The sequence below is a fragment of the Chaetodon auriga genome, chromosome 17 (assembly GCF_051107435.1).
Source record: "Chaetodon auriga isolate fChaAug3 chromosome 17, fChaAug3.hap1, whole genome shotgun sequence".
NCBI classification, from domain to species: Eukaryota; Metazoa; Chordata; class Actinopteri; order Chaetodontiformes; family Chaetodontidae; genus Chaetodon; species Chaetodon auriga.
The window spans coordinates 22,728,668-22,753,281 of NC_135090.1; the positions used below are offsets into that span (position 1 = coordinate 22,728,668).

The 24,614-nt window shown below is 44.2% G+C and overlaps 1 protein-coding gene across 3 annotated transcripts in view; it reads left to right on the plus strand.

Annotated features, from left to right (window-relative positions):
* Window positions 1-16,460: 16,460 nt before the first annotated feature.
* The window catches only part of col14a1b (collagen, type XIV, alpha 1b), a 129,031-nt gene continuing 120,877 nt past the window's right edge, over window positions 16,461-24,614 (plus strand). For all 3 annotated transcript variants that reach the window (XM_076754277.1, XM_076754278.1, XM_076754279.1), the window contains exons 1-3: window positions 16,461-16,581; window positions 18,438-18,552; window positions 24,269-24,385. In XM_076754277.1, the coding sequence (XP_076610392.1) occupies window positions 18,471-18,552; window positions 24,269-24,385 (199 nt within the window). In that variant the 5' untranslated portion in view covers window positions 16,461-16,581; window positions 18,438-18,470. The remainder of the gene's footprint in view (window positions 16,582-18,437; window positions 18,553-24,268; window positions 24,386-24,614) is intronic.

Here is a 24,614-nt window from a genome sequence, read left to right on the forward strand (position 1 = left end):
GTGCAACGTTTGTGCACATCATGAGTGCTTCTAGACGATCTGCTCTTCAGGTTCAGCTCATTCTTCACGAGTTTCACTTCAAGAATCAATATTTTTGACATTTAAACCAAAGAGTGTGTAAAGTTGAAGTGTTTTCCGGCACATTTAGAAACTTTCGGATGATAAATCGATTGAGAAAGCTTTAACAAATTTCTATGTTTTTTCACATACTGATAGAGCACAGCTCACTTATTCACTGGGTCAATACACACTTTAGCATTGTAATACTTCTGAGCATGTGACAAATAAAACCTTCATCTTCAAGAACTACTTCCACAAGCAGATGTTCTTCTGAAGAATTCGGAGTGAAAGGAAAAGGAAGTGAATCAGGCAAAGCGAAGCAAGTCAGCTGTATTTATGCAGCACATTTCAGACACAGAGGGAAGTCAAAGTGCTTTACATGGACAGAGAAAATGACATTAAAGAACAATAATAACAATCAATTCAAAGGGAATAAAAAGAAACGTAGGAAGTTAGACAGAATGAAATAAAATGCATACGAAATACATTAAACAATACAGACAGAATAGAGCAGGAATACAGTCAAAGTGCAGCTGTAATAACAGTCCTACTGGGAGACAGGAGACCGTTACAGTAGTCCAACCTGCTGGAAATGAAGACACGAGTGAGGTGAATAGAGTTATTTCAGCCTTGTCCTCATTTAACTGAAGTAAACTGAATAATAGCAACGTTACCGTCATGTATGACTTGACCCGCAGGGAGCACATACAGGTCGAACACTAGTGGCCCAAGAATTGAACCCTGTGGGACGCCGCCTGTCATTGTGATCCACTCCGACTTTCAGATACCGATCTGATTCAACTGAGGATTCCCGCCAAGATCAAGCAGCACCAAAACTCATGTTTTACCTGAGTCAGTATTCAGACAAATGTCCTTTAACACCTTAGTCAGTGCAGTCTCAGAGTGAAATCTGCCCGGTGACGTTTAATAAGTTATCAAGTTGAATTGAAACAGTTTGCTCAACATTTCTTCCAATAAAGGGAGGATTATACATATAAGATGCATTTCTTGAGAAGGAGCTTCACACATGTAGTTTTCAGTGATTTCAGTGAACTGATCTGGAAACAGGCATATCAGCGAAACCACACAAATGGTCGGAGAGGCCTACATCCCCAAAAACAGCAACAGCCTCGCCAATAACCAAATCCAGTGTGTTGACTTGATTGTGTGTGGACCAGCTCTGTCATCTGGACAGTGCGTTCCAGGAGGACCTGGATGAGGTTGGGAGGATGAAGATGGTCTCTTGGCTCTGATGTCTGTCATGTTTTAAACTGTCTTTGCTGACGCTGAGGCGGCTCGCCCTCAAGGCTTCCTCTGTGTGTTACTGTCTCGTCCTTGTTTTCATTCCTCTTGTCCCTTTGTCCTTAACAGAGGAAACATTTGGGTGACACAGGAAGTGAAAGAGGTTGGAGATGAGCAGTGACTCCTGAGCTCTGTATGGAGGGTTCGTACACATTTACACCTCTCATCACGTTCAGTATAATCCATGAAACCCAACAAAGTTCATCAGATGTGAATCTTATCTTTGTACATCTGGTGAGGTCACATCTTTGTCTCTGGCACTGAGAGCAGTTTGGTTTCTCTTTCAGAATAAATACTGACAAGTTTTCTGGGCCACAAAAGCTGTTTTACTGCCTTAACGCTGGCGCTCCCTGTTGGTCCAACAGGTCATAAAGCAAAGAGCAAAAATTCAGCACAGTTAGATATAATAGACTGACGAGTTGTTTATGAGCAGTTATATTGTTGTTTTTCCAATGACTTTAGTCCATATTTCATTTCAAGCTGGAAGAAATATTGACCGAAGAACAAGAAGACAAAAACAGGAAGGAAGTAGAACAAGGTGACGCAATTTAACTGTCAACTATGAACGTGCTAGAAGCTTTTCTCCAGCAGAGGGCAGCATTACCTCTGTAATAATCAACAGGAGGCAAAAGATGGAGCTAAAGACAAAAAGGCCGTGAGCCAGGCACAAAAGACAAAAGCTGCAAGAGTACATAAATGTCATAAATACTACAACTAGATACTGTGCATGTACTGAAATGTGTCTTCCAAATTCTCAAGATGATCATTTAGCAGACACCTGCAGCTCTACACCTGCTTCTGCATCCAGAAGTGTGACGTCGGGTTTTAATGTGTGTTACGTGTGTGATCCTCCATACATGAGAGTTACCTCTGAAACCTCCAGGTGTAACACGCTTAAATACACACTGAATCAATGCTGGGAAAACAAAGACATCGTGCTGAGGGCTCTGTATCACACAGTGAGTATTGACTGTGCTCAGTCCTGCAGCCTGTGAGCTTATTGATCCAAGAAATCAATGCGAAGCTGCAGCATTAGATCATCAAGCTGCTGAGTTTATGGGAACGATGTTACATCATCATGACTGAAATGTCACAGCAAATCCTCAGAGTCTCACTTTTCAGCCCAAACTTCGTCTCAAAGCCGATGTTCAGTGATCAAACTGACCTCACAATGTAAAGTTATGAAAATATCTCAGTGAAGGAGCAGCTTCAGCGGAGCAGCTGCAGGTTCAACATGCTTTGCTCAAGGGCATCTCTACCGAGGGTGCAATGAGGAAGGGGAGAGTTCAGTGACTGGCTCCTCTGACTCAATCAATCAATCAACTCATCCCATTAATTGACTGACCACTATCACACATCAGCATAAGTTCAGTTACCTGCTGTTAAAGTAGAAGAACGGTCACTAATCTGAAACACGGACTTCTGACACAACACCCTCAACTTTCATCCCCAGCAGTCAGAGTCACTGTAAGCGCTGCTGGCACCCAGTAACACAAGACTGAACACACTGAAGTAGAAGTTTCTTCACAGAAGGAACCGGGTGTGATCCACATGTGAAGGGAGAATATGTGATCAGTTTGAGCACCAATGAAAACAACGAAGTGCAAGCAGGAGAGATGTGAACTGACAGTGAAAGATTCTGTTAATGGATGACAGTTATCTCAGCACCTCACTTGAGCCCTGGACTCTTACAGTCATACACTTTATGACTGCCTCTCCCGCGGGAATTTATTTGCCTCCCACAGGCAAATAAACAAATAAATGAAGTGACGTGGACAATCTGGTGTGTTGTCACGAGATCGTCAGAGCTGTCTGATCACTGTGTCAAAGGTTAACAGACTGAGGTTTGTTTGTGGTTGGCGGTGCAGCCTGTCGAATAAATCAGGACCCAAACGATATGAGCTCAGACCTTTTTGAGTTTTTAGCTTTAAGTGTCGTGTAGCAGGTGAGTACCGAGGACATTAGACTGTTCTGGTTCTGTAAACTGGACCCTATAAACCCCCTGTGAGTGTAACTGACTCAATGTATGAAAAAGAACCACCACATAATAAATGAAAACCAGAGTTACATTAATAACTATAACTATCTATCAATGTGTGAACACCAAGACGTGCATTTACTGAGCAAAGGTGTTGCTGGATCTTTGTTTGTATGTCCTGCTGTCATCATCTGTTGTTGTATCTCCGTTATCTCCATTTTAAGAGGCCATGTTGGCAGCTTGACTCATGATCAGGACCTGGAACAGCAGCACTGATTGATCAGTGATCGGCTCTGACCTAAAGACTCAGGAATGTTCCTCCTGCAGACAGAACAGAATGTGGATTTATCAGAAGTGTGTTTGCTCTGTCTGCGACACATTTCATTGTTGTCCTTCTCGGCCACGTTGTCCAAATGACTCAGCTGACGGGTTCATAAGAGCTGGAGAAGACCTTTTAGATGTGACTGTTTAAACGCATCCATTTAAAAAAGAGGAGTGAATAACAGAAAAATAGAGCTGAATTTCTGACTTTCTTTCCTCGTTTGAAAGTACCTTTTTGTAACAGCTGGAAATGTTTGATCAAACAGTAAATGAGGCCGTTAAAGACAAGATAAGTCTGCTCTCTCTTCTGTGGACTCTATCGACCGATGGAAAGCTCTGCTGCCTTTGTCTTCGTCCTGATTCTCCTCCGTCCATCGGAGCAGAAATGATCTTTTCCTTTTCCTCTCCAGCTGCAGCCACCTGCAGCCTGCATGGCAACCGGGCTGAAGCTCAGGTGCGTTCATGAGCGCGTCCACCTGGTTCTTAAACATGTTCTTTGCTGCAGAGCCGCCAAACTCTCTCTGCATGAAGCCTTTTTCCAAAGTTGCTCAATGTAAGATTTTTATGGTGAAATCCGCTGTTCACACAAAGCTGCAGCCCACAGAACTGATGGAGCAAAAAGTTAAACACAGATATTATTGATGTCATTCAGCCTTCTCTGGAACAGCGAGTCCTGGTTCAGATATTAAAATCAGAAAGCACACATCCTCACGCATGTGGCTCGTTGCCTCACAGCTGAAGCTGAGGAAATGATTCTCAAACCAGAAACCTGAACGACTGCTTGAACTCATTAACTGTAATATTTTTGGCTCAAACTCATCAGATTTTCACAGGCCTGATTTCTTTAATAATGCGCTGAATTTGAGACGGTTCAGTAATTTCGTGAAATGTTTGCTGTCGTCTGCACAGTAAAGTAAACCGATGGTACTTTTCTGTGTGGTTTTCAAGCTTCACTTCATGTGCAGCATCTTCAGGTTCAACCATGGAAGCAAAAGCTTGTTTGTTCTAGAAAAAGCTTTTATTTCCTGTCTAATTTTTTTTTCTAGATTGATGTGCACAGGATTTGAGGAACACATCGTGGCTTATTGTTCATATTACTTCACTTTTTCAAAGAGGAAAACATCTCTTCGAGTCTCCTCCTCCTTTCTGCTGAGGGTCAGTTTGTTTGTTCAAGGGTTTAATATTTAGCTCACACACACACACACACACACACACACACACACACACACACACACACACTCTTTTTTCTGACTGGATGACTACCCTCGCTTTCAGATCTGTAAACACATACACAGACAGATAACTGACCGGCTGATTTCTGCCTGTGCAGAAGCTTATTTAACAGCAGAGAGCTGCTGAAGGCTGACTGAGTGTCCGTCTCTCTGTCCGCCTGTCTGTTCGTCTGTTTGTGTGAGCGCCTTCCTCCTCTGGATTCATCCTCAGCAGCTGGGTAAAGGAGAGATGGGACCTCGCACAGCAGGTAAGATCTGCTGGAAACTGGAAACGTTTGTCCTCAGATCATCGACACCAGCATCAGACAGGGCAGTCAGAGCCCTCAACAGACACTCAGACACGACTTCAGTAATCTGTGGATGCTTGAACACACTCTGGCTTCATCTTCTAAACTCTGCTGGGTTCTGTTTTATCCACCTCCGCACAATGCTGCCTTGTTTGTCACTGACAACACCGTGTAAGCTGCTGTGGAAGATGATAACTTCATTATGAAGTCATTATGAAATGCACTTGCTCATTTATAACGAGGCACTGCAGTCACCCAGTGTAGCTCCTGACACCGCTGACCCAGACAGGGTCACCTGCTGTGTTGCTTCTTTTTGACTTTTGTCGACTCGAAATGAAAAAAATGGACGGAGAAGTCCGGGGGACGAGTTAATGATGAAGGACTCGCTCAGTTGATTTTTATTTTTGGTAATCGAGCAAAAACACAAAAACAATCAGTTTAAAAGCAGTCGTTTCTGTAAAGAGAACGCACTTTGTGCTGTTTAAACTTTATTTTATTGCCACGATTCAGCGGATTTAATTCTCTATCTTAAGTTATTCATTCACCTTATAAAAGACAGTGGTGTGTGTTTTAACCCCCACAGCACCACAGAGCTGTGCCTGACGCAGGAAATACCCAGAGTGAGGTCAAACCAGCAGCTGAAACAGAAATCAGTTAATCAAGACGCTGGTGAACGTGTGTCCGTTGGGGATTTGGGAGACCCCGTTATGCTGGTTTGCTTCAGACGTGTTGATTGGTGGAGTGAGCACACAAGGTGAAATGCACTTTGATCCCTCACCTGTAAGCGTTAAATTGCTGACTGCCATTGGTTTAAAGATGTTGATGTTTCTATTTTCACCCTCAGTGTTAAGTTGGTTTTCCTCTCCATCTGACTTTACATTCATTTTCTAATCCTGCTTTCATGAAAGGACATTTACAAATAAAGTTTATTATAGTAACAGTCATCCATTCATTCATTCATTCATCTTCTATACCCGCGTATCCCTTTCGGGGTTGCGGAGGGCTGGAGCCTATCCCAGCTGGCAATGGGCGAGAGGCGGGGTTCACCCTGAACGGATAGTAACAGTCATTATTAATAAAGGATGTGCCGTGTCGTTTAGCTGACTTCAGTTGTTTCTCTGTGTGATGACAGTCAGCATCAGGAGCTTCATACCGAATGAAAGTGTGAATGTGGGTGAACGTCATCCGTTCATGCTGCAAGAAACAATAATCTGAGAGAACTGACGCGTTTGTGTCGCGTTCGTTGGTAAATGTCAAAATAATCCACAGACTAACAGCCAAGTGTTCAAAGTTAGCTCAGATTTGTCGTTTTTTTCACATTTCTGTTGCATGAAGGAAAGTTTAAACACCTCGTGTGAAAGTCTGAGAAAACTATTTTAAAAATGCGTGAACAGGTGCCTGTTACCTGAAACTGACTGATCCATCAGGACACTGCAGAGAAACACAAAGCACAAACGCAGTTTATGATGAGCAGACAGTTATGAGACAATCAATTTAACACATTTTTTAAGAAATTAGTTTGGTCATGTCTGTGCAGGTAGAGTAACCATGGCTACAGGAGGAAGCGGTGGATTAATTATTATCCTGAACAGGAAGTGTGACGTCTATGGGCCAAAGGCCGTGACATGTTTCATCAAACAGTAAACAAACAAACTTTATCATTTTATTTTCTGGGTGTGTGAGGTCAGCTCCTCCAGTGACTGTCATCCTGTCATACAATGACCCAGTCAGAAATGTGTGTATGTGTGTGTGTGTGATGAATGAATGAATGAAAAGGAGACTCTCTCTCCTCCATGAACGCAGTAAACAAACCAAAGCTGTGAAGGCAAACAGCGAAAAAGGCCACAACACCAACATAACGAACAAAAACAACTTTGACACAGCTTCACGAACCCAGAGCAGAAACACGCAGAAACCAACTAAACAGACAGGAAGCAGAACAAAGACGGAGAGAAATGGATGGTTTTTGGACGGCGGTCAGAACACGCACGCCTTCAGATCACAGGAGGGCATTTAGAGGATGGGGGGGGCAGCTCGGGGGCACCATGAATCTGCCTGTGGCAGAGCAAAGAGGGCACAACCCCGGCCGACCCCGTGACCTCTGTGTGTGTCTTTCTTATCTCTGCTGTTTAAGGAAGCGTCGGCTGCTATCGAGGCATGTTTGAACATAAACAGAGTCGAAATGAGGAAGTCAAACACAAAACTGGGTCAGATCTCATTCTGATTGTTGTCATGGAAGTCCTCCTCTTTCTCCATCAGTGGCTCCTTCTAAGGCGGTGAAGGCGGTCGCAGGAGCAGGATGCGGAGGTCAGGGAGGAGCCCGGCTGAGGAGCAGCAGTGACGGCAGCTGGTACAGCAGGAGAGGAGTCGGCCTACCCAGCAACACCTCCTCCTCCTCCTCCTCTCCGGTGCTCTTCAACCCCAAATCAGGTGAGAAAACACACATCAGCACGAGCTGAGGAGATGCTTTGAAGTTATGCAGGTGAGAATGTGTTTCAGGTAAAGTGACAAACCAATGAGTGAGGAGCTGTCAATCATAGAGCCTCTTAAGAACTGACACCTGTGTCCGCTCAGTTCATCAAGAGAAAAGGTGTTTAATGTGTCGTATGTTTGACATTTTCACTCTTGTTTCATGTTTAGTGTTGAAAAGACCAGTGAGCACGGAGGAGCTGCAGAGACCAGGAGGACCCTACATCAAGAAGACCTTTACGGTACGTTAACAGCTGAACCTCCGAGCAGTTCACAGAAAAAACGTTTCCTGAGGAGAGGTGACAGATTTTCTGGATTGTTTTTCACTTTTTGAGAATAAAAAGGAATCGCATTGTCTCCATGAGGCTGAAAATCAAAGTGACGTACATGTATGTGAGCTGAGTCTCAACACTGTGCCGCTGTAGATACAAAAGCAGGTATCTGAAGCCAAAGTGTGGTCGTTCCCTGACCCTAACAAAGCGCCTGAACCCAACCAGACCTTAAACACAGCGCTGTCACAACATGAACATAAAGGAAATCAAGTCTGAACTGTGGTTCACAAAGAGATGCCAACATTTATTCTGGCCACTGGGTTGATGAGGCATCGTACCACTGGCCCAGATCAGCCAACATCACTTATTTAACAATGGAAGTACTCAGATCCTCCACTTCAGTAGAAGTACTAAAACCACACTGTGGAAATATTCCTTTCCACGTATCCAAAGTGTCTGATGAGCTCAGAGAAACAGGCTTTTTTCAGCTTTGTGACGATGCGTTTTCAGCTGATCCGAGAGGCTTTTTAAAGAGTTCGTTAGCTGAATGTCTGACTGACGTCTCTGTGTGCTGCAGATTGTGGGCGACGCAGTGGGTTGGGGGTTCGTGGTGAGAGGGAACAGGCCGTGTCACATCCAGGCTGTGGAGCCCTGCGGCCCGGCCGCTGCTGCCGGCATGAAGGTGGGAATCATGGGAAATGTAGTTAAGAGGAACTACCAGAGGCTTTTATAGATAGAAATGAGCTAAATATTTCTTCCCTCTTTTCTTCACCTGCAGGTTTGTCAGTTTGTGGTTTCAGTCAACGGCCTGAATGTCCTTAACCTGGACTACCGGACCGTGAGCCACCTGATCCTAACTGGACCCAGAACGGTGGTGATGGAGGTGATGGAGGAGACGGAACACTGAGCGAAAAACCCCCTGATGGATGGACAGTACAGTACAAGCTGAGGATACCACGTCAATGTCCTGGCTTTCTGGAACAGTTACTGTGCTGTGTGAGGTTTTCTCCAAAGGACTGTCAGAACACGATAATGAAACGGGAGATGACCTTGTTAGGAAACGCTGTTTTTGAGTTATTGTTGAGCTGCAGGCATACCTTCACAGATGGGCTACTAAAGACAGAACTTAAAGATCAACCCCTGTGTTGAATGGCAGCTGCATCCTCTGAATAAAGAGCGTGTTGAGTTATGAATAATGTTGTAAAGTGGCCCCAAAGAATCGGCTTGAGTCCTGCAGACCTCAGAGTCGGACATGACTCACAGAAATCTGTCAGCACTGTGTCGTCAGTGATGCTATCGTTTGTGTACATAAAAGAGCTACTTAGCTAAGAAGGTGGAGCAGTTATTTGCGAGTAGCTCGAGGCTTGGTTGCATTTTGGGAGTGACACATTGGAATTTATGTTTCGTGTCCCTGAACGCATCATCATGGTCATCTTTCTCCAGCTGAGCCGCTGGCTGTGACAGAAAAAGAACATGTTGATGTGATTCTCGGTTCAAATCGTGATAAGTCAGACGTGTTTCTGCTTGTGTTTTCATGGTCACGTGACTCGTCCAGGTGACTCTCGACAAACAGGAGAAACATGGTTGGTTTGAGACCCGTCTGCATGCTGCTCACATCGCTCCTTCATGTTGGACTTTTAACCCCCGCGTGCCACCTCGCTGCCTCCTCCACACACAAACACATTACCTGCATGTATCTCTCACACACACACACACACACACACACACACACACACACACACACACACACACACACACTGTGTTGACTTTTCCATCCACTCCTTGCGACGTCTGATTCCTAGAAAGGAAGTGAGGAGTGTGAGGTGGATCAACACCTGGCAGACTTCAACTCGAGTGCTTTGTTTTCAAGTCTCTCTGCTGGTCTGTGTCCGTGCAGTCGACTCCGGGTTGGACCGCAGTGAAGCGTCCTGTTCTGCTCTGCAGGGTCCTTCTGGAGCCCCTCGCCTCCTCGTGCATCTTTAGCGCTGCTTTTTGTGGAGGCAGAATTATGGTTGGACATTGTTTTAACACACTGGATGTTATTAAGAAACTAGATATCCTCATCAGAAACAGGTCTCACGTGTGCGATGCAGAATTAGAAACTTATCAATATTCAAAATGTTCAGTAAATTTGACCTTTTTGTATTATGCTTTCATTACTTTCTTCACTCTATTTGAACTTGTTTGATTTTGAAAAGTGAAACTAATTTATGCTGCATTTCTCATGTGCAAAACAAATAAAATATAAACAAAGTCTTGATTGATCGATCGATTGATTGATTGATTGACAGACAGACGTCCTCTGTGGATTCAGGAAATCCCCCTCAGTCTGTAAAAAGCTCAGATTGGACAGAGTCAGCTGGACGTGTGGAGGGTTTCAGTGTAAAGTATGAATTCAGCTACAGGCGTGATGAAAACAGCTCAGGCAGTTTGCAGTTCTACCAGCTGGTGGCAGCACGTGTGTGTTATGTGCTCAGTCTGCTGTTCAGGTATCAACAAGAACATAAAACACCTACTTCCTTACATCATGTAGAAACTTATTCCATCTGCAGACAGACCGTCCAGACGGTCTAAAGGTCCTCTGCGTGGAAATATTATCTGACTGGAGCATCTTTGAATTATTCTGAAAAATGAAGTTTTAGTTAACAGAAAATGAGGCAATCAGTGAAATGTGTTGCAGTCTATGTGTTGCTCTTCGCTGTTCCTGGGTCAGATCCCACATGCAGGGCCTTTCAGCCTGCGTGAACTGATTATTGGTCGTTTGGGTGCAACAGAAAGGAGCTGCAGACACACCAGTGACCCACTGGGTCGCTTTGAGTTGTTGACAGAGATGAACCAAAGCAGTCAAGCTGTGGACCATTTAGTCAAAACAGTGAGCTGGACGCTGCTGCCTCCGATTTCACTTGATAGGACGTAACATCAGGTGGGCTGAACTTGGCTGTGACAACTTTCATACTAAGAAACACCCAAAAAAAGACCCACAAAGAGAAAATCGCTGTCATTACTGAGATTCCCTCATGTCAACAAGTCTCTCAGTGATTGATGGTGATGATTAAGTTCATAAAAAAGGTCAAAGTTCACAGAGTCAGGAGGTCATCTGTGAGGTTCAAGAACGTAAAGTGCTGCAGCTGAAGGCTGGTCGAGTGGAGGACGGTACCTTTGTGTGCAGCTTATAATATCTCCCCTCGCTTCAGCTTTTCTTCACTGAACGTCGCTGATGGAGGAGTTTAAGAAGGTTTGATCGATGTTATTCTAAAATCATCACCTCCGCAGCTTCGAGCGCCGTGAGCTGCTCCACAGTAGCAGCTGGGGGAGGGTTCGCTCCTCACCAACCAGCTCACACTTTCTCCCATGCCTCTGCCATGATCACATCCTCCCCTCTGGTCTCAGTGAGTGGGACGGGATGGCATTCCTGAAGATTCAAGGGGATTTTAGAGGATTCCAGGTGAGCGGCTTTCCACTCCGAGCTTGTAGAGACACATTCAACACAAACAGAGAAGAAGACGGACGACGGAAAGGCTCAACATTATGACATGCAGCCGTGTTTGCTGTGATCTCCCAGCAACATCATGTTCCATAACAGAGGGCGGCTTCAGGAATGAGCGTAGATCTGCTCCTTTACTGCAAACCAAGGCAGAAAACTACCCCAGAGGACGGCTGTGGAGTCAATGTCAAAGACACCTGGAGAACTTGAACCAACCTCGATCATCAACCTTTACGGAATACGAATACAACTATTACACATCCAACAATAGAAGCCATAAGAACACGAGACACTGTTAAAGACTGCAGCATTATCCTTTACAGACAGCAAGGATGAGCAGTGCATGCCATCATGAACCATTAGAAACATTACAGCAGAAACCAGTACAAGCCATCACACACTGCAATGGAAACCATTAACTACCATCAAACATCTGTCAACAAAAACTTGAGAAGACCCCACAAATCAGACGCTGCATTGAAACCATCAGACGGCACCATGGAAGCCATTAGGAACCAAGACAAACCACCACAATTTAGAAACCAGCGTGCCTTATAATGGAAACCATTATAACCAGCTTGTGAACGCAGCTTGAAATGGAAACCACTATAAACAAAAGGAGCTCATCATAAGAATAGGTTATGGTAATTTCTCATGTTTTTTAATCTGTGAGGATTCTTCTGGTGCTTTCTGGGAAGGTCAGAGCTTTGATCTATTATTAATCTGACTCATTAAATGAAGAGAAAATGCAAATGAAAGGACGGGAAGGTCAACGGAGGGTTTTTAGGCCTTGAGACAGCTGAGACACGGACCCTCATGCAAATCAGAAGCAACAGCAGACGATCGGTCTGTAGCAAAGTATCTTCGTCTTGTGGGTCCTCTGGGTGACGGTCATGTGTCTGCCGGGACATTTGCTGCCGTTATGGCTCAGATTCTGTCAAAGATCAGATTTCGACACAGCAGCTCTGGTCACATGCCTTCAGTTTATGTGCCAAAGAAAACTAAATCAACATTCATCAGCACGCCGCTCGAGTCACGACAGAAGTGTTGACGCCTCTCGATGACAGAGACGAAATGGTGCGTGGCGCCGTAGTCGCCGCTGCAAAGCTGAGCTTCAGGAATGATTCTGGTCGCTCTAACATCAGCCCGCTGTGCCGTGATTGTGGCGGACGGCTCAGTAAGTGAATGTAAACAAGTGGCTGCAGCAGTGAGTGTGTTGAATCCCAAAAACCAGAAATCTGTTGCTGAGCCCACAAGAACACCCCTGAGATGCCTCTGAGCAAGTGTGCTGGGCAGCGTCCAGTTAGAACAGTTAGCATAGCAGTTAGCATACATTATTTCTGGATTTTTTTGTGTCAATTTCTTGCATTTTTCACTCTTATGAACAACAACTTTTGGTACTCAATAAAAGCTCCTTGTCGTTTCTTGGTTTGATCGATCTGAGCGACCATTAACGATTCAAAACATCAGCATTTTGAGTGTGTCTTATTGTGCTTCCTGCTGAGACCTGTTGAAATAAACCACAAACACCCCGAGTGTAAACCTGCACGGCCTTCTGGTAAAGCGCAAGCTGAAGACTCCCGCAGTGCGTTCTGACCAATACACCACAGTGAGCACAGTGAAAGACGTGCATTTCACTTTTAAACACCTGTGCTGCAAACCCTGTTCGGACTGTGGCAGACATGTTCTCTGTGCACCAAATCAACAACATGGCCAAAATAGTTTCAGGCTGACAGGCTGTCAATTTGTTGTGTTACATGTCTGTTTACCTTTAATGTCAAGAAAGACAGTTTTATCTAAGAGAAGGAGCTGCCGATCGCTCCTCCTGTTTGGAGGAGGACGATGATCAGCAGCAGAGTTCTTGACTCATGTTGACACAGTTTGTGAGGCTGAGGAGTCAGAGCTTTTCTTATACTGCCTCCTACTGGTAAAACCCAGGAACACCACCCTGTGTGTAAACATCCAGCCATAAAACCTTTGCAGCAGAGCAGGAGCCACACGGCGATTAAATGTGTGATTAAATGAGGGTTTTACGAGGAGCACTTGAAGGCAGCATTAAACTTTTGTGGTTGTTTCAGTGGGTTTACCTCATTACACTCAGGTTGTACTGATGTGTTTTCAACAGCAGCACAAACCTGGAAAATGCAATAAAGATGGAAAGAGAGGAAGACATTAATAGGCACATTAGAAATCCAGAGTCACATCAGTTTGAAGAGCCTGTCTGACTTTATGGAGCGTCATTAATTTAACTGAAGTCAGTGGAGCGAGATCTCCTTTTGGCAGGATGCCCCATCCTCCTTCAATAGCTAGGAATGCCACAGCAGTCTAATATACGATATGTATGTGATCTGCTTCACATCCACTTTCTACACAATGAACAGAGAGATTAAAGGAGAGACCCTCCTATGAAGTCACATCCAGGTGTGTTGTGTGAGTGCGCCTCAGAAGCTCTGCAGGTGAACGGGTGTGTTTCCAGTTCATTATCCTGTGACATAATCGAGTTCCGTGGTTCGTTAATACGGTTTGATTGAAAGACATTTTGTTCGCTATCAGGCAGAACATGTTGGCACCAGGACGGAGTCAGAATTTCCAAAAGTTAATTTCCCCTTTTCAGGAGATGAAACCTGTTTAACAAGCAGAGGATTCAAGATGAGTCATGACTTCAACAGCAGCACATACATGATTCACTTTCACGCCGGCAACAGCAGGGTGTTTATTTCTGATTGGCTGCTTTTAAAGCTTATCTTTCTGTTGTTCCAGCAGGGCTTTTCTTTTATATTGACATTCAACATATTTTCATGAAAACCTTCTGATTTGAAAACTTTCATATAAACAGTTTACCATCATCATCATCACATTTTGTCCAGAACGTATTTTATCAAAAATCAGTTTTGAAAATCATCATTTTTTTGCCTCCATACTTGAATTGATGTAAACAGATGAAAAACTATTAAGTTTTGTCATATGAGGAGGAGCACTGAGGTGCATTACCCAGTACAAACACAGGAAAACTCAGGCTGACAGGCCACGAAGCTCAAAGTCTGAAGGGAGCGCAGCATTTTACTGTTAAATATTCATGATTATGATAATACAGGAGACTTCAGAGACCTCAGATTCAGCTGTTGGTTAACGGCTACACGGTCGGCAAACAAACCCACAGTAACCGACGGCCTTTATTCATTCAAGGCTCCGCGACTGCGTCCAAGGTAAGAACACCTGCACATCCAAAGCTGCAGCTCAGGAAAGCAAAGTCTTCCTGTTTGTGACCCAACTTTGATTTTTTGACATGAGAACATGAGAACATGAGAATAGAAACGTAAAGAAAAAAAAAGTGCACAGGAACAGGAACTTCATGTGTTTTCTCTGCTGTGGCCTTATGTAACCCAACCATGAACCTGAAGGAAAGTTGTCATTCTAACAATTATATGTTAGAGTGTTCCCATTCTTCCTCCATGATGCTCACTTTAAGTTTTTACAGCCAGCCACCTGCCCCGAACAGAGAGCTCCATAAAAAGGAGCCCTGAGGAGTCATGCAGCACGTAGCCAGAGGTCACAAAAACCTACATTTTGTCCCCTCAGCCTCTCGACACATTTTTCTTCTGCCTCGCCTCGCATTAAAGTAGCTAAAAGGAATGAATAGCTGCAGGCTTGGATGGTGAATGAAGCGGGAAACACCCATCAGTCCTCTGCAAGTCTCAACTGAGAGGCGACCCATCAGCAGCGTCAAGCTCGCCAGTGACAGCTGTGGAGAGACCGGAAGTAATACAAGCCTTCAAATTAAAAGGGGGGAAAAATCATCTTGACTTAATCTACTGGATGTTTGACCCATTTGTACAATGAGAGATTTGGGCTGTTTTGTCATTAGAGGCAATATTTTCTAACATATGGTTGATGGCTTATATTGAAAACAACTTGTTTGTAACACATTCAATTGCTGAATTGAATAATTTGAAGGTGTAGGAAACACCAAAACAAATTTTGACAGAACAGAAATTTTCCCCCAAAGGATAAGCATGTTCAAAACTTTGCTGTAATATTGTGTATTGTGTCTTTTCATTATAAACACATAATTCGTGCTTGTAGCTTATCAGTTATTGATCATTTTGTGAACTGATTTAGGACATTTCAGCATAAATGAACAGCCTCTGGTGGCATCCCTGCCACTAGGGGGCGAGAACGTCATTTCTCACAGTTAGGAGGAAGGGATCATCTGATTGGATGAATTAATCCGCAATGGGAGGAGCTAAAATCGTTCTCTCGGCCGAAAAAATGGACCGTTTGAAGCAGGTAAATGTCGGAAAATGAAATTATCTGGAAAACAGCAAACGGCCACGACTATTTTCATTAAACCCTGAAGACGTTAATAATATTTGAACGTCTTTAAGCTTTTTAATTTACGTAGTAAACTAACTTAGTGAACTTACTAGCTAAATGGATAGTAACGTAAAAGCTAGCTAGCAAGCTATAGTTTGTACGCTCCCACAGCTAATTAACCTAGCTTGCTAACATAACCGTCAGTTTCCCTCAACTAGCAGAATACTGTTTTCTCCTTGATAGAAAGCGAGAAAGATGGTCGGTAGTTCTGAAGTAGATTTACATGATGTAAAAGAGTTTTGTCCCGTTTGTGAAGTAACTGAATGAGAGAGTTTGACTCGAGTGTATTAATGTTAGTGTTAATGTAATTGCGTTGACAGTGTCAACTGACCAGGTGGGAAGTGAGTAGTAAATTAATCTAATACTTATGGAGTGAGGGCTCCAACCTTGCTAAAAGTGTCCTTTAAGGGTTTGATCACACTTCAAGTGGGTGTATTAATAATAATAATAATAATGATAATTATTATTTTGTTCAGTAAAAATGCTGAGAGCTTTTCGGCTTTTATTGGTAGCTGACAGCAAAGTCATTAAACTAGTTTGAAATATCTTAGCTAAAAACAGAAGAAAATGCTAAATTACTGACTGAGTTTGACCGTGACTACAGTTACTGAAACGTGGGGACTTTATTTTGAAAATCCCGGCCGGTAGTTCTGTTTGTCGTTCGGTTGAACTTGTCTCCTGGTCGACAGGGAGCGGAGAGTTGGTGGACAGAGTGGATCGGAGTCGCTTTGGGGACGAGTGAGCTTCTCATTCAGCTGCCCGGAGGAGAGCTGCGGAGCCTGGAAGCGTGTGATCTGAGAAGGTAGCCTATCACTGCTCTTTCCTCACATTCTGCACAAATCTGCACAAAACCAGCTTTTACAACCGCGAACCTTTTTCCTCCACCTCTCACTGCTCCGCGTGCTGCTGATGGCGCACCGTGCAGAGCTCACCTGTGCTCACGTCAATTAAGGAAAACTTCCGCTCCTTTTATTTAAGCTAAGCTGAAAGTGGTTTGGTGATGATGTGTGTTGTGTGCGTTCTTTGTGCAACAAGCGATGCTTACTGTATTCACAGTTCTTGTAGTGAGGCTGATTGATCGGGTGGCACCTCAGTGATGCCACAGTGCACGCTGGAAGCATGCATTACGTGCTCTGAACCGAGAAGGAGCTGATGCACTACAAGTTTATAGTAGGAATTGGACATTAAATAGTCAGGTGTTTTAATATCGCCATAAACTCACTGCAGCCGTGCTGCAAGTCCCTGAGGGAGGATTTCATGGAGATTGTTGTGATTTTTCTCAGGGTACTTTGAGGCGAGGCTGCTCTCTAAAGACCTATAATTCTAACTCTGTTTTTATTACCACAGGCATGGCATGCCTTAACACTGACATGGTGAAAATGCAGGTTGGAATAGTCAGCCGTATCAATGAATTATGGAAAATTGCCTGAAATTAAAAAGTTGGCTGCAGCAGTGGTTGGGAACAAAAGAGGCTGGCTGTGCAGAACCTCACAGATGCAGGCTCTTTTTCAGAGGCGCAGTAGATGCAGGTGCTCTGATGAACAACTGCCTCCAGGTCTGAGAAAATACATCTTTGCTTTGTGTTAATGATCCCTGTCCTGTTTCTTGAACAAGTTTGAGGAAACAGAGCCATTATCGGTGGCAGCTCTGTTACTCAGTGCACCTGCAGGATTAACGTGCTTTCTGTTTGATGCAGCAGGGCTCACATGTCTATGTGACAGTGATAACACTCCATCTTTTATTTTTTAACACAAGAAATTGTGTGTCATTATAATAATATATTTGATTCTGATTTGAAAGCTGTTGCCCCAGTTATGAATTTTTGATGGGCGGGGCAGGGTGTCGGGTGGGTGGGGCTTTGATGTAAGTAGAGGTTGCCCGATTAATCACTGCAAGTCAAGGTAATGTCATCGTGTGCCAGAGATAATTTAGATTTAACTGAAAATTAGCGTCATGTAATGGTTTTTTTTTTGTAAATTCTAAGCACGGTCAGGTTGTTGGTTACAGGATGGCTTCATTAACACATTAGACTCTCAGCCGATTAATTCAGCATCATCTTTTCCCTGCTCCAGACTGTCGTTATCGGTCGACCTCAGGTCAACATCATCGAGCGGTGCTTCACCTGCTAGAGATGAATTTCTGTCTCCACTCACCAGTTTTTGAAAAAATCTATGCCTGTATACTTGATGAAATCCCATGCGTTTGTCTGATAGGATTCACAGCTTTGAAATACAAGAAATTTTAGGTTCGTCTGCGTCCACAGAAACATGAACAGAATCAATTCAAGTTGACTCAAATCTAAGTGCCACAATATTGCCTCATAATCCAAGATGACATGCTTATAAAGTGCCAAATGGAGAATTTAAGTCCTCTCTCACACTGTTAAATCCCTTCATTTCCTCCTCTTCCTCCTTTTCCTCCCCCTTTTTCCCTCTTGCCCTTGTCTCCTGCTAACTCACTGCTCACCTTCCTCCTCTTCCCTGTCTTCCTCTCTCTCTCGCACATTCTTCACTCTCCTCTTCTCACCTGCCTCCTCTCCTCTCTGACTCTCCTTGTCTTATTTATTGTTCCTCCCCCTGTTTTCCTTCCCTAGCCTGTCTGTTCCACCCTCTGGTCTCCTGTGTTTTTTGACTTCCTGTCCTCCTCCCTCTCCATCAGGTGTGTTGCGTCCTCCTGTTTGCTGCTGCCAGGATGCAGTTCTCGGTCAGACTGAGCCTCTGCCTGCTGGGCTTCCTTCTCGTCTCTCTGTTCCCTCAGTCAGCGCGGGGTCAAGGTAAGTACCTCCATTCACCTGCTTTCCGCTCAAGGGCCAACGAGGTCAACAAGGCCGATAGAGGATTTAAACCCAGCGACATGGGACAAGGCATGGCCAGCAGGGCTAATCGTGGTGTCTACTGATGATACCCCACAGGGCAAGACAAAGCTTTCAAAACCAGAGCTAAACTGTCAGGACTTTCTACCATGTAGTGTGAGAAACTGGCCTAGCTGGTTCTGTACCTGAACAGGGATAACTGGGCAATGCAAGACTTTCTACAATGGTGCTGAATGTCAAAAGAGAATACCAGGAATCCCCTCAGGGCCAGCGTTTTTCTCATTGAAGGACAGGTTTTAGTGGTTGTTTCCATGATGACTGTTGTCAACACAGTTTTCTTCAGCAGCAGCAGCGTTGGGCCTTCGGCTTTGAGTCCTTTCTACCACAGAGCCAAACAGGGCTTTCCATTGCGGTGCTTAGTGGGGTTTCTTAAGGCTTCCCATTTGGGTGTGAAACAGCACCATCCTGCCCATTTCGGGATCAGACAAGACTATGACCAGCAACCAACAATTAATCAGTTGTTTCCACAATGATGCCAAACAGGGCCAGAAATCATTCAGCGCTTATCTGCTCTCAGCATTATGATAAACACGCTAAGCTCAGTGCTGGCTCAGCGTGGCCCCGCTGTGGAAATGCAGGTATCCTCCTTTTCACTCACTGTTTCATTCAGCAGGTTAAATTCTGATGTGCAGCTTCGCTCCAGAGAAACTGGCTTGAAGTATTCTTTAAATTGTGCTTTCACTGTGCCTTCTCCCACACGTGTCTGTTTGTCTCAAAGGGAAAAGCCTTGATGCCAAAATCATACTGAGAAAACGTTTGACTGTTTGCTGGAGAAACGGGTCTCTGTGTCACATTCTGTCACCTCTGTGATGAAACACGTCTTTAACGTATTTAGTTATTCATTTGGGTGTTTCAAAGGGCAGATTTCTGTGTAACAGCCTAACTTTGCGTAGAGCAGTTTTTGATGAACTTCTCTTTGCTCTTATACATCTTTTAACTCGACAGTGTTTCCGTGTTTTAACATAGCTCCTCACTGTCTGTAAGACAAGAGCTCCTCGTGTAATTACATTTCCTCTGACATCGTCTCTCACCCTATTTAACTCATTTAGCTTATTCCACAATTAACCCATAACCTCCCTCCTTACCTCATTAACCGAGAGAGATTGGCCTCCTTAACACCATTATCGTCATTAACAATCTTACACACTCTTTTCACCGAGTAGACGTTCTCTTTACGAACGCCAATGATGGATTCATATTCATGATGTGTCTTTAATTAGCTCTGCTGAGGGAGTTTTTCCCTCATACATTAAACAGTCGACCTGACCGTGGATCTAAGATAAGGTTTTGTATCTGCTGTAAATCTTAATGTGCCTGGGGGGGGGTACACACTAAAAGACTGAAGTTTTGCTTTGAGCGCAGTTACTTAAGCTGCACTTGAACACATTTAGCATCTGCCAACTTTTAAAGGTTGTTGGCAACGTTGAGCTTGAAACAGGACTAAACCTGTGGTACAGCACGGAGGAGAACCAAAGCCCGCTGACATAATGCCATAACCATCAAGTCATTGGATGAGCTGACACTGTGCCATACCATAATAGCAGATTAGGGGTTTGGACTGTCAGGATGCTAGCTAATTAGCTAAGCTGGACAGCTTTACCATATGTTGCTTTCATACAGTGAGGAGTTACCGTGTGTCTGCTGCCCACTGTTCTTGATGTTTGATTGGTCTTTGAAGCTGCGTTTTTTACAATTCATGTCTTTGTACAGTTGTGCAGTACTGCAAAATTTGGGTTCTTGGATATCATTAAGATCAGGCATTTTCTCAGTGTGGTCCTTCTTGCTGTTGATGATAACATGGCAAGCTGGAAATAAGTTTCGTTCACCCTCTCTCTTCTTGCCACTGCCGCCTCCCTCGAAGGGCCTTCACCTTCAACCATTCATAGATCTGCCAGTTATTTTTAATTCAGTCATCATTTTGTCCATTGTGAAAAATGGTCATCACAATTTCCTATAGCCCAAGATGATGTCTTTAAATGGCTTGTTTTGCCCAACCAAGACCAGTGAAGGTACATCTGAACACTTAGGCAACAGAATAAATCTGCCACAGGAGGGACTCTTGTTAGGTTTTGGCCGGAGTGCCTGAAAGCAACCACAGCATTCCTCAGGGGAGAGGCCATAGTGGACTAGCCTCTGCTACACCAGTGACCCAGGAAGAGCCGAGGAGTTACGATCAGCTTGGAGAGCTTCCACTGAGAAACTCCTCAGCTCTGTGGCCTCTGTTAGCATCACAGCAGTCACCATAAGAGCTGATCTATGAGCTCAGCCCCAGTCCAGAGATGGGAAACAAAGAATCGTTCTTCTTCATTTGGCATCTGTTCTGTTTATGAAATCTCCTTGAGCCACACAGGAAAGTGAGTTAGGGTTGTTATTACATAATTGCTTAGATGTGATATCGTGGAAGAAATACCTGCAGGTACCTGGAGGGGAGACAGGTGAGGGGAATGTGGTCAGATGTCACTGTTGTTCAGTGGTACTCTTTCTAGGAGACATGTTTCATTCAGAGGGCCACCGGCATGCTGGTGAACATAATCAGAAACTGTAAGGACGGTGGTGGAGCTAAAATTGGATCTCCAAATTATACCAGTTTGCTTCCTTTTGCCGTCCTCCATCACCAGGCTCTGTGAAAGCTTTAGCTAGTTCACTCTGGAGGTGGAAGACAGTGTATGTGGGAATAATGCAGTGCAGCAAATGAACTGATCTCTGAAATTTAATGTGCTTAATAATTCATTCTTGTATCGGTCTGTGAAGCATCTGTAAGAGACAGCGTAGGTCTTGGAGTCTTCCTTTATAAAAGACATGTTTGCCAACTGAAAGCTTCGTATTCACAGAGTTACTCAGCTCAGCGCTGTCCCTTCACCTAATGTCCCCTGGACTCTCTTGCTCTCACCAGTAATTTAAAATGCACTCAAAACTTTGTGCGTCCGACTTGCTGCACAACCCCCAGGCGGGTGTGACGGACACCTCTCCACCCTCGGCAGCAGTCGGCTCTGCTGTTTGCACAAGATTCTCCATGAAAAATGAATGAGTATTAAGTTCCCATATCTACAGTCGAGGCCTTTCGTCTTCACCAGACTGTTTTCTCAGCATCCAGTACTTGTCTCTGCGTGACATCCATGGGTTTCTGAGAGTGTGTGTGTATGTGTGTGTGTGGTGCTGCAAAGGAACCGGCAGGTTTTCTTCAGAGCCGTGAAACACACAAAAAAAAACAACCACCAGTTCTACGTGGAATAAGATTCACTTCGATTTTTATGTGCCTACTCCAGAATACGCTTGCTCCCTGTCGCGGACAAACATGCATAATTCATGCATACACATGTGCACGTGGATGTGCTCACATACAACACTCTCAACCACACAATAAACACATTTCAAGCACACTGCAAACAGAGAGGTGCGAAATCTGCTTCTCGAATCATTTGGGATTTGAGCAGCTCTCTCCAGACGAGAGAATGTCCTTTGTTTCCGAGACAGAGAGCTAAATCCTGAGCCGAAATCCCATGCAGCCCTCATTCTCATCCCCAGGTTTGTGAGATAATTGGTACAGTATTCCTTATGTGTGTTTGTATATAAATATATTTGCCTGCTGTTGAATGCGCCGGCTTCACATTCTCTCCACTGAAGTCAGGATTATCCTCCCTGTGCTGAACTCAAGTTTCTTTGCATACCTACATAAGTAGTCCTCTGCAGATAATGACATGCATAAAGAGGCGGTTCTCAGGCTCTTTCTCTCCAAATTTGTGCTGTTTTCAGCAAAGCTGTCTTTTTACCATGGCGGCACTTTACAAAACACTAATCCTAATGTCTAAACGTCCATACATATTGTTATTACCATGTGTCATATGGGGAAACAACATGTATGCATTTGGTCCCAAACAGGCACACAGCAGTAAGAAATCCTGTGAAAAGGTGCATTTTCCAAAGTCAATATGCTTTTCTCATTTTTGTTTTGGGTGAACCATCCCTTTGAGCCTCTTGTTTATTGCACGCCAGAGCATCAGAGCTCTAGCAGGCGTCAATCATAGTGTAGGTATTTAAAGATGTCGGCGGCAGCAGATGGCTCACCTCATAATGAGAACACAAACACATGAACGAGTTTGTGGGTTTCACGTTTTATTTTCCACCCCCTGGCTTTTTTTTTTTCCATAGTTAACCAAATTAGACTGGGGAATGTGTTGCATCCAGTTACATATTTATTATATGGGATTTGGCTCTGCCGGTGTGAAAATGATGGGGTGTTGTGTTTGTTGACCCTGGAAATGTGGTTTTTGGCATTGCAGTGCTTTACAATGGCCTTGATCCAGTGTTTTAACCTTTGTCGCACTGTGAAATCACAACAACACTGTGTAGCAGCTCAGTGAAATGTGACCATGCTCTCGTGTGCTGGGAAGAAAGCTGCTCTGACACAATGTTGCTGCCTTTACTGAGGGGTTTTACTCTGGTCAAGGCTGTTGAAAAGTGTATTTGGCTGTTGTGCAGCTCAGTGGATGAAGTCACTTTGTGTTGTACATCTAAACACTCCTGCTTAGGACAGGAGAGGAATAGCAAACAGATGCTATTCCAGCGCCTTTCCCTTTGGTGCCCTTTGTTCTTTTCCTCCTTGCAGTTAAAAGGAAGTCACATTCACCTTTTTCCTCATCCTCTTCTTTCACCTGACGACAATTTCAAAGCGCAGAGATGCAGATAGAAAAGAAAATGAGATCGGGACTGGGAGGGATCAGACGGGAAGGGAAAGACAGAAGAGGAGATGGTGATGGAGAGAGAATGTAAGCTTGAGAAAATGAATATAAGGAAAGGATACAGAGAGGAAAGGGGGGGTAGGCCTCCAGGCGTCTGACAGGGCCAACAACTACTCAGGATGAGAGGCAGGGGCGTCGCTTTGATGCTGACAGTAAGTGGAACACAGAAGAAGGCCTGTCGTATCCCCACAGAGACGAGCACAATGCAGGCTCGTCAATACATGAGGAAGATGAGGATGAGGAGGAGAATGGGACTTCGCTTTTTAATGTGACATCTGTGCAAGCTAATCTCTCTGATGTGCATCCTCCCGCTTGGACGAGATACAATTTATCCTTAATTTTTTTTCCTTTCCTAACTGTTGAAAAACACAGATGGAGCGACTGCCTGTACGCTGCCGTAACTCTGGAGGGAGTTCAATGCAACCGAGCTCGGTCACAGTTGAGCTTCGTGCTTCGCGGATGAACAACTGCACAGGAGTAAAACATAAGGAGAGCACATTCTGTTAAAAGTGCAGTTTTCTCAGCAGTTTCACTCACCTTTAGTGTTTTTAACACGTGGAGGTGAAAGCAGCCACATATCTGGACGTTGAACAGCTGTCATTCAGCATTATTAACCTCAGCGTAAAATTGGCCTTTTTATCATGAACTATTGATTGAGCAGAATTGAACTCCATCCATTGTTATGGATGTTATCCACTAATACACACTCACGGCAGCAGTTTCTCTAATATTGAGATGAAAATATTGGAGGGATGGACTGTGCATGACAGGGATCTTTATTTCATTCATTCATTCATTCATTCATTCAAATACTTACAGTGTGTTTCAAAGTGACAGTTATTGTGTAAAGCTGTTTATTTTGTCCTTCCTCTGTCCAGTTTCATCACCACGCCGATTTCGTGCCAAAATCCTGAGCCCCACCAAGCTCCATGTGTCGTGGAAAGAGCCAAAAGGAGAGTTTGAAAGCTACAAGGTCGTTTACACCACGCTGCCAGGTAAGAGCCACCGCTGACCTGAAGAAGGCCTGAAAGACACTCACCGGGACTCTTCGCATCATTTATGCCTACTTTGTTTTGTAGTTTGAGTTCTGAAAATGTTACAGGCTTAGTTTTAATTTGGCAGCATGACAATCTGTGAGATTCTGAAGACATTTAAGCCGGTGGGACGATTGCTCAGAGCTGGTGCAGCTTTGACTCTGCAGAAACCTTCCAGTTTAAACTTGAT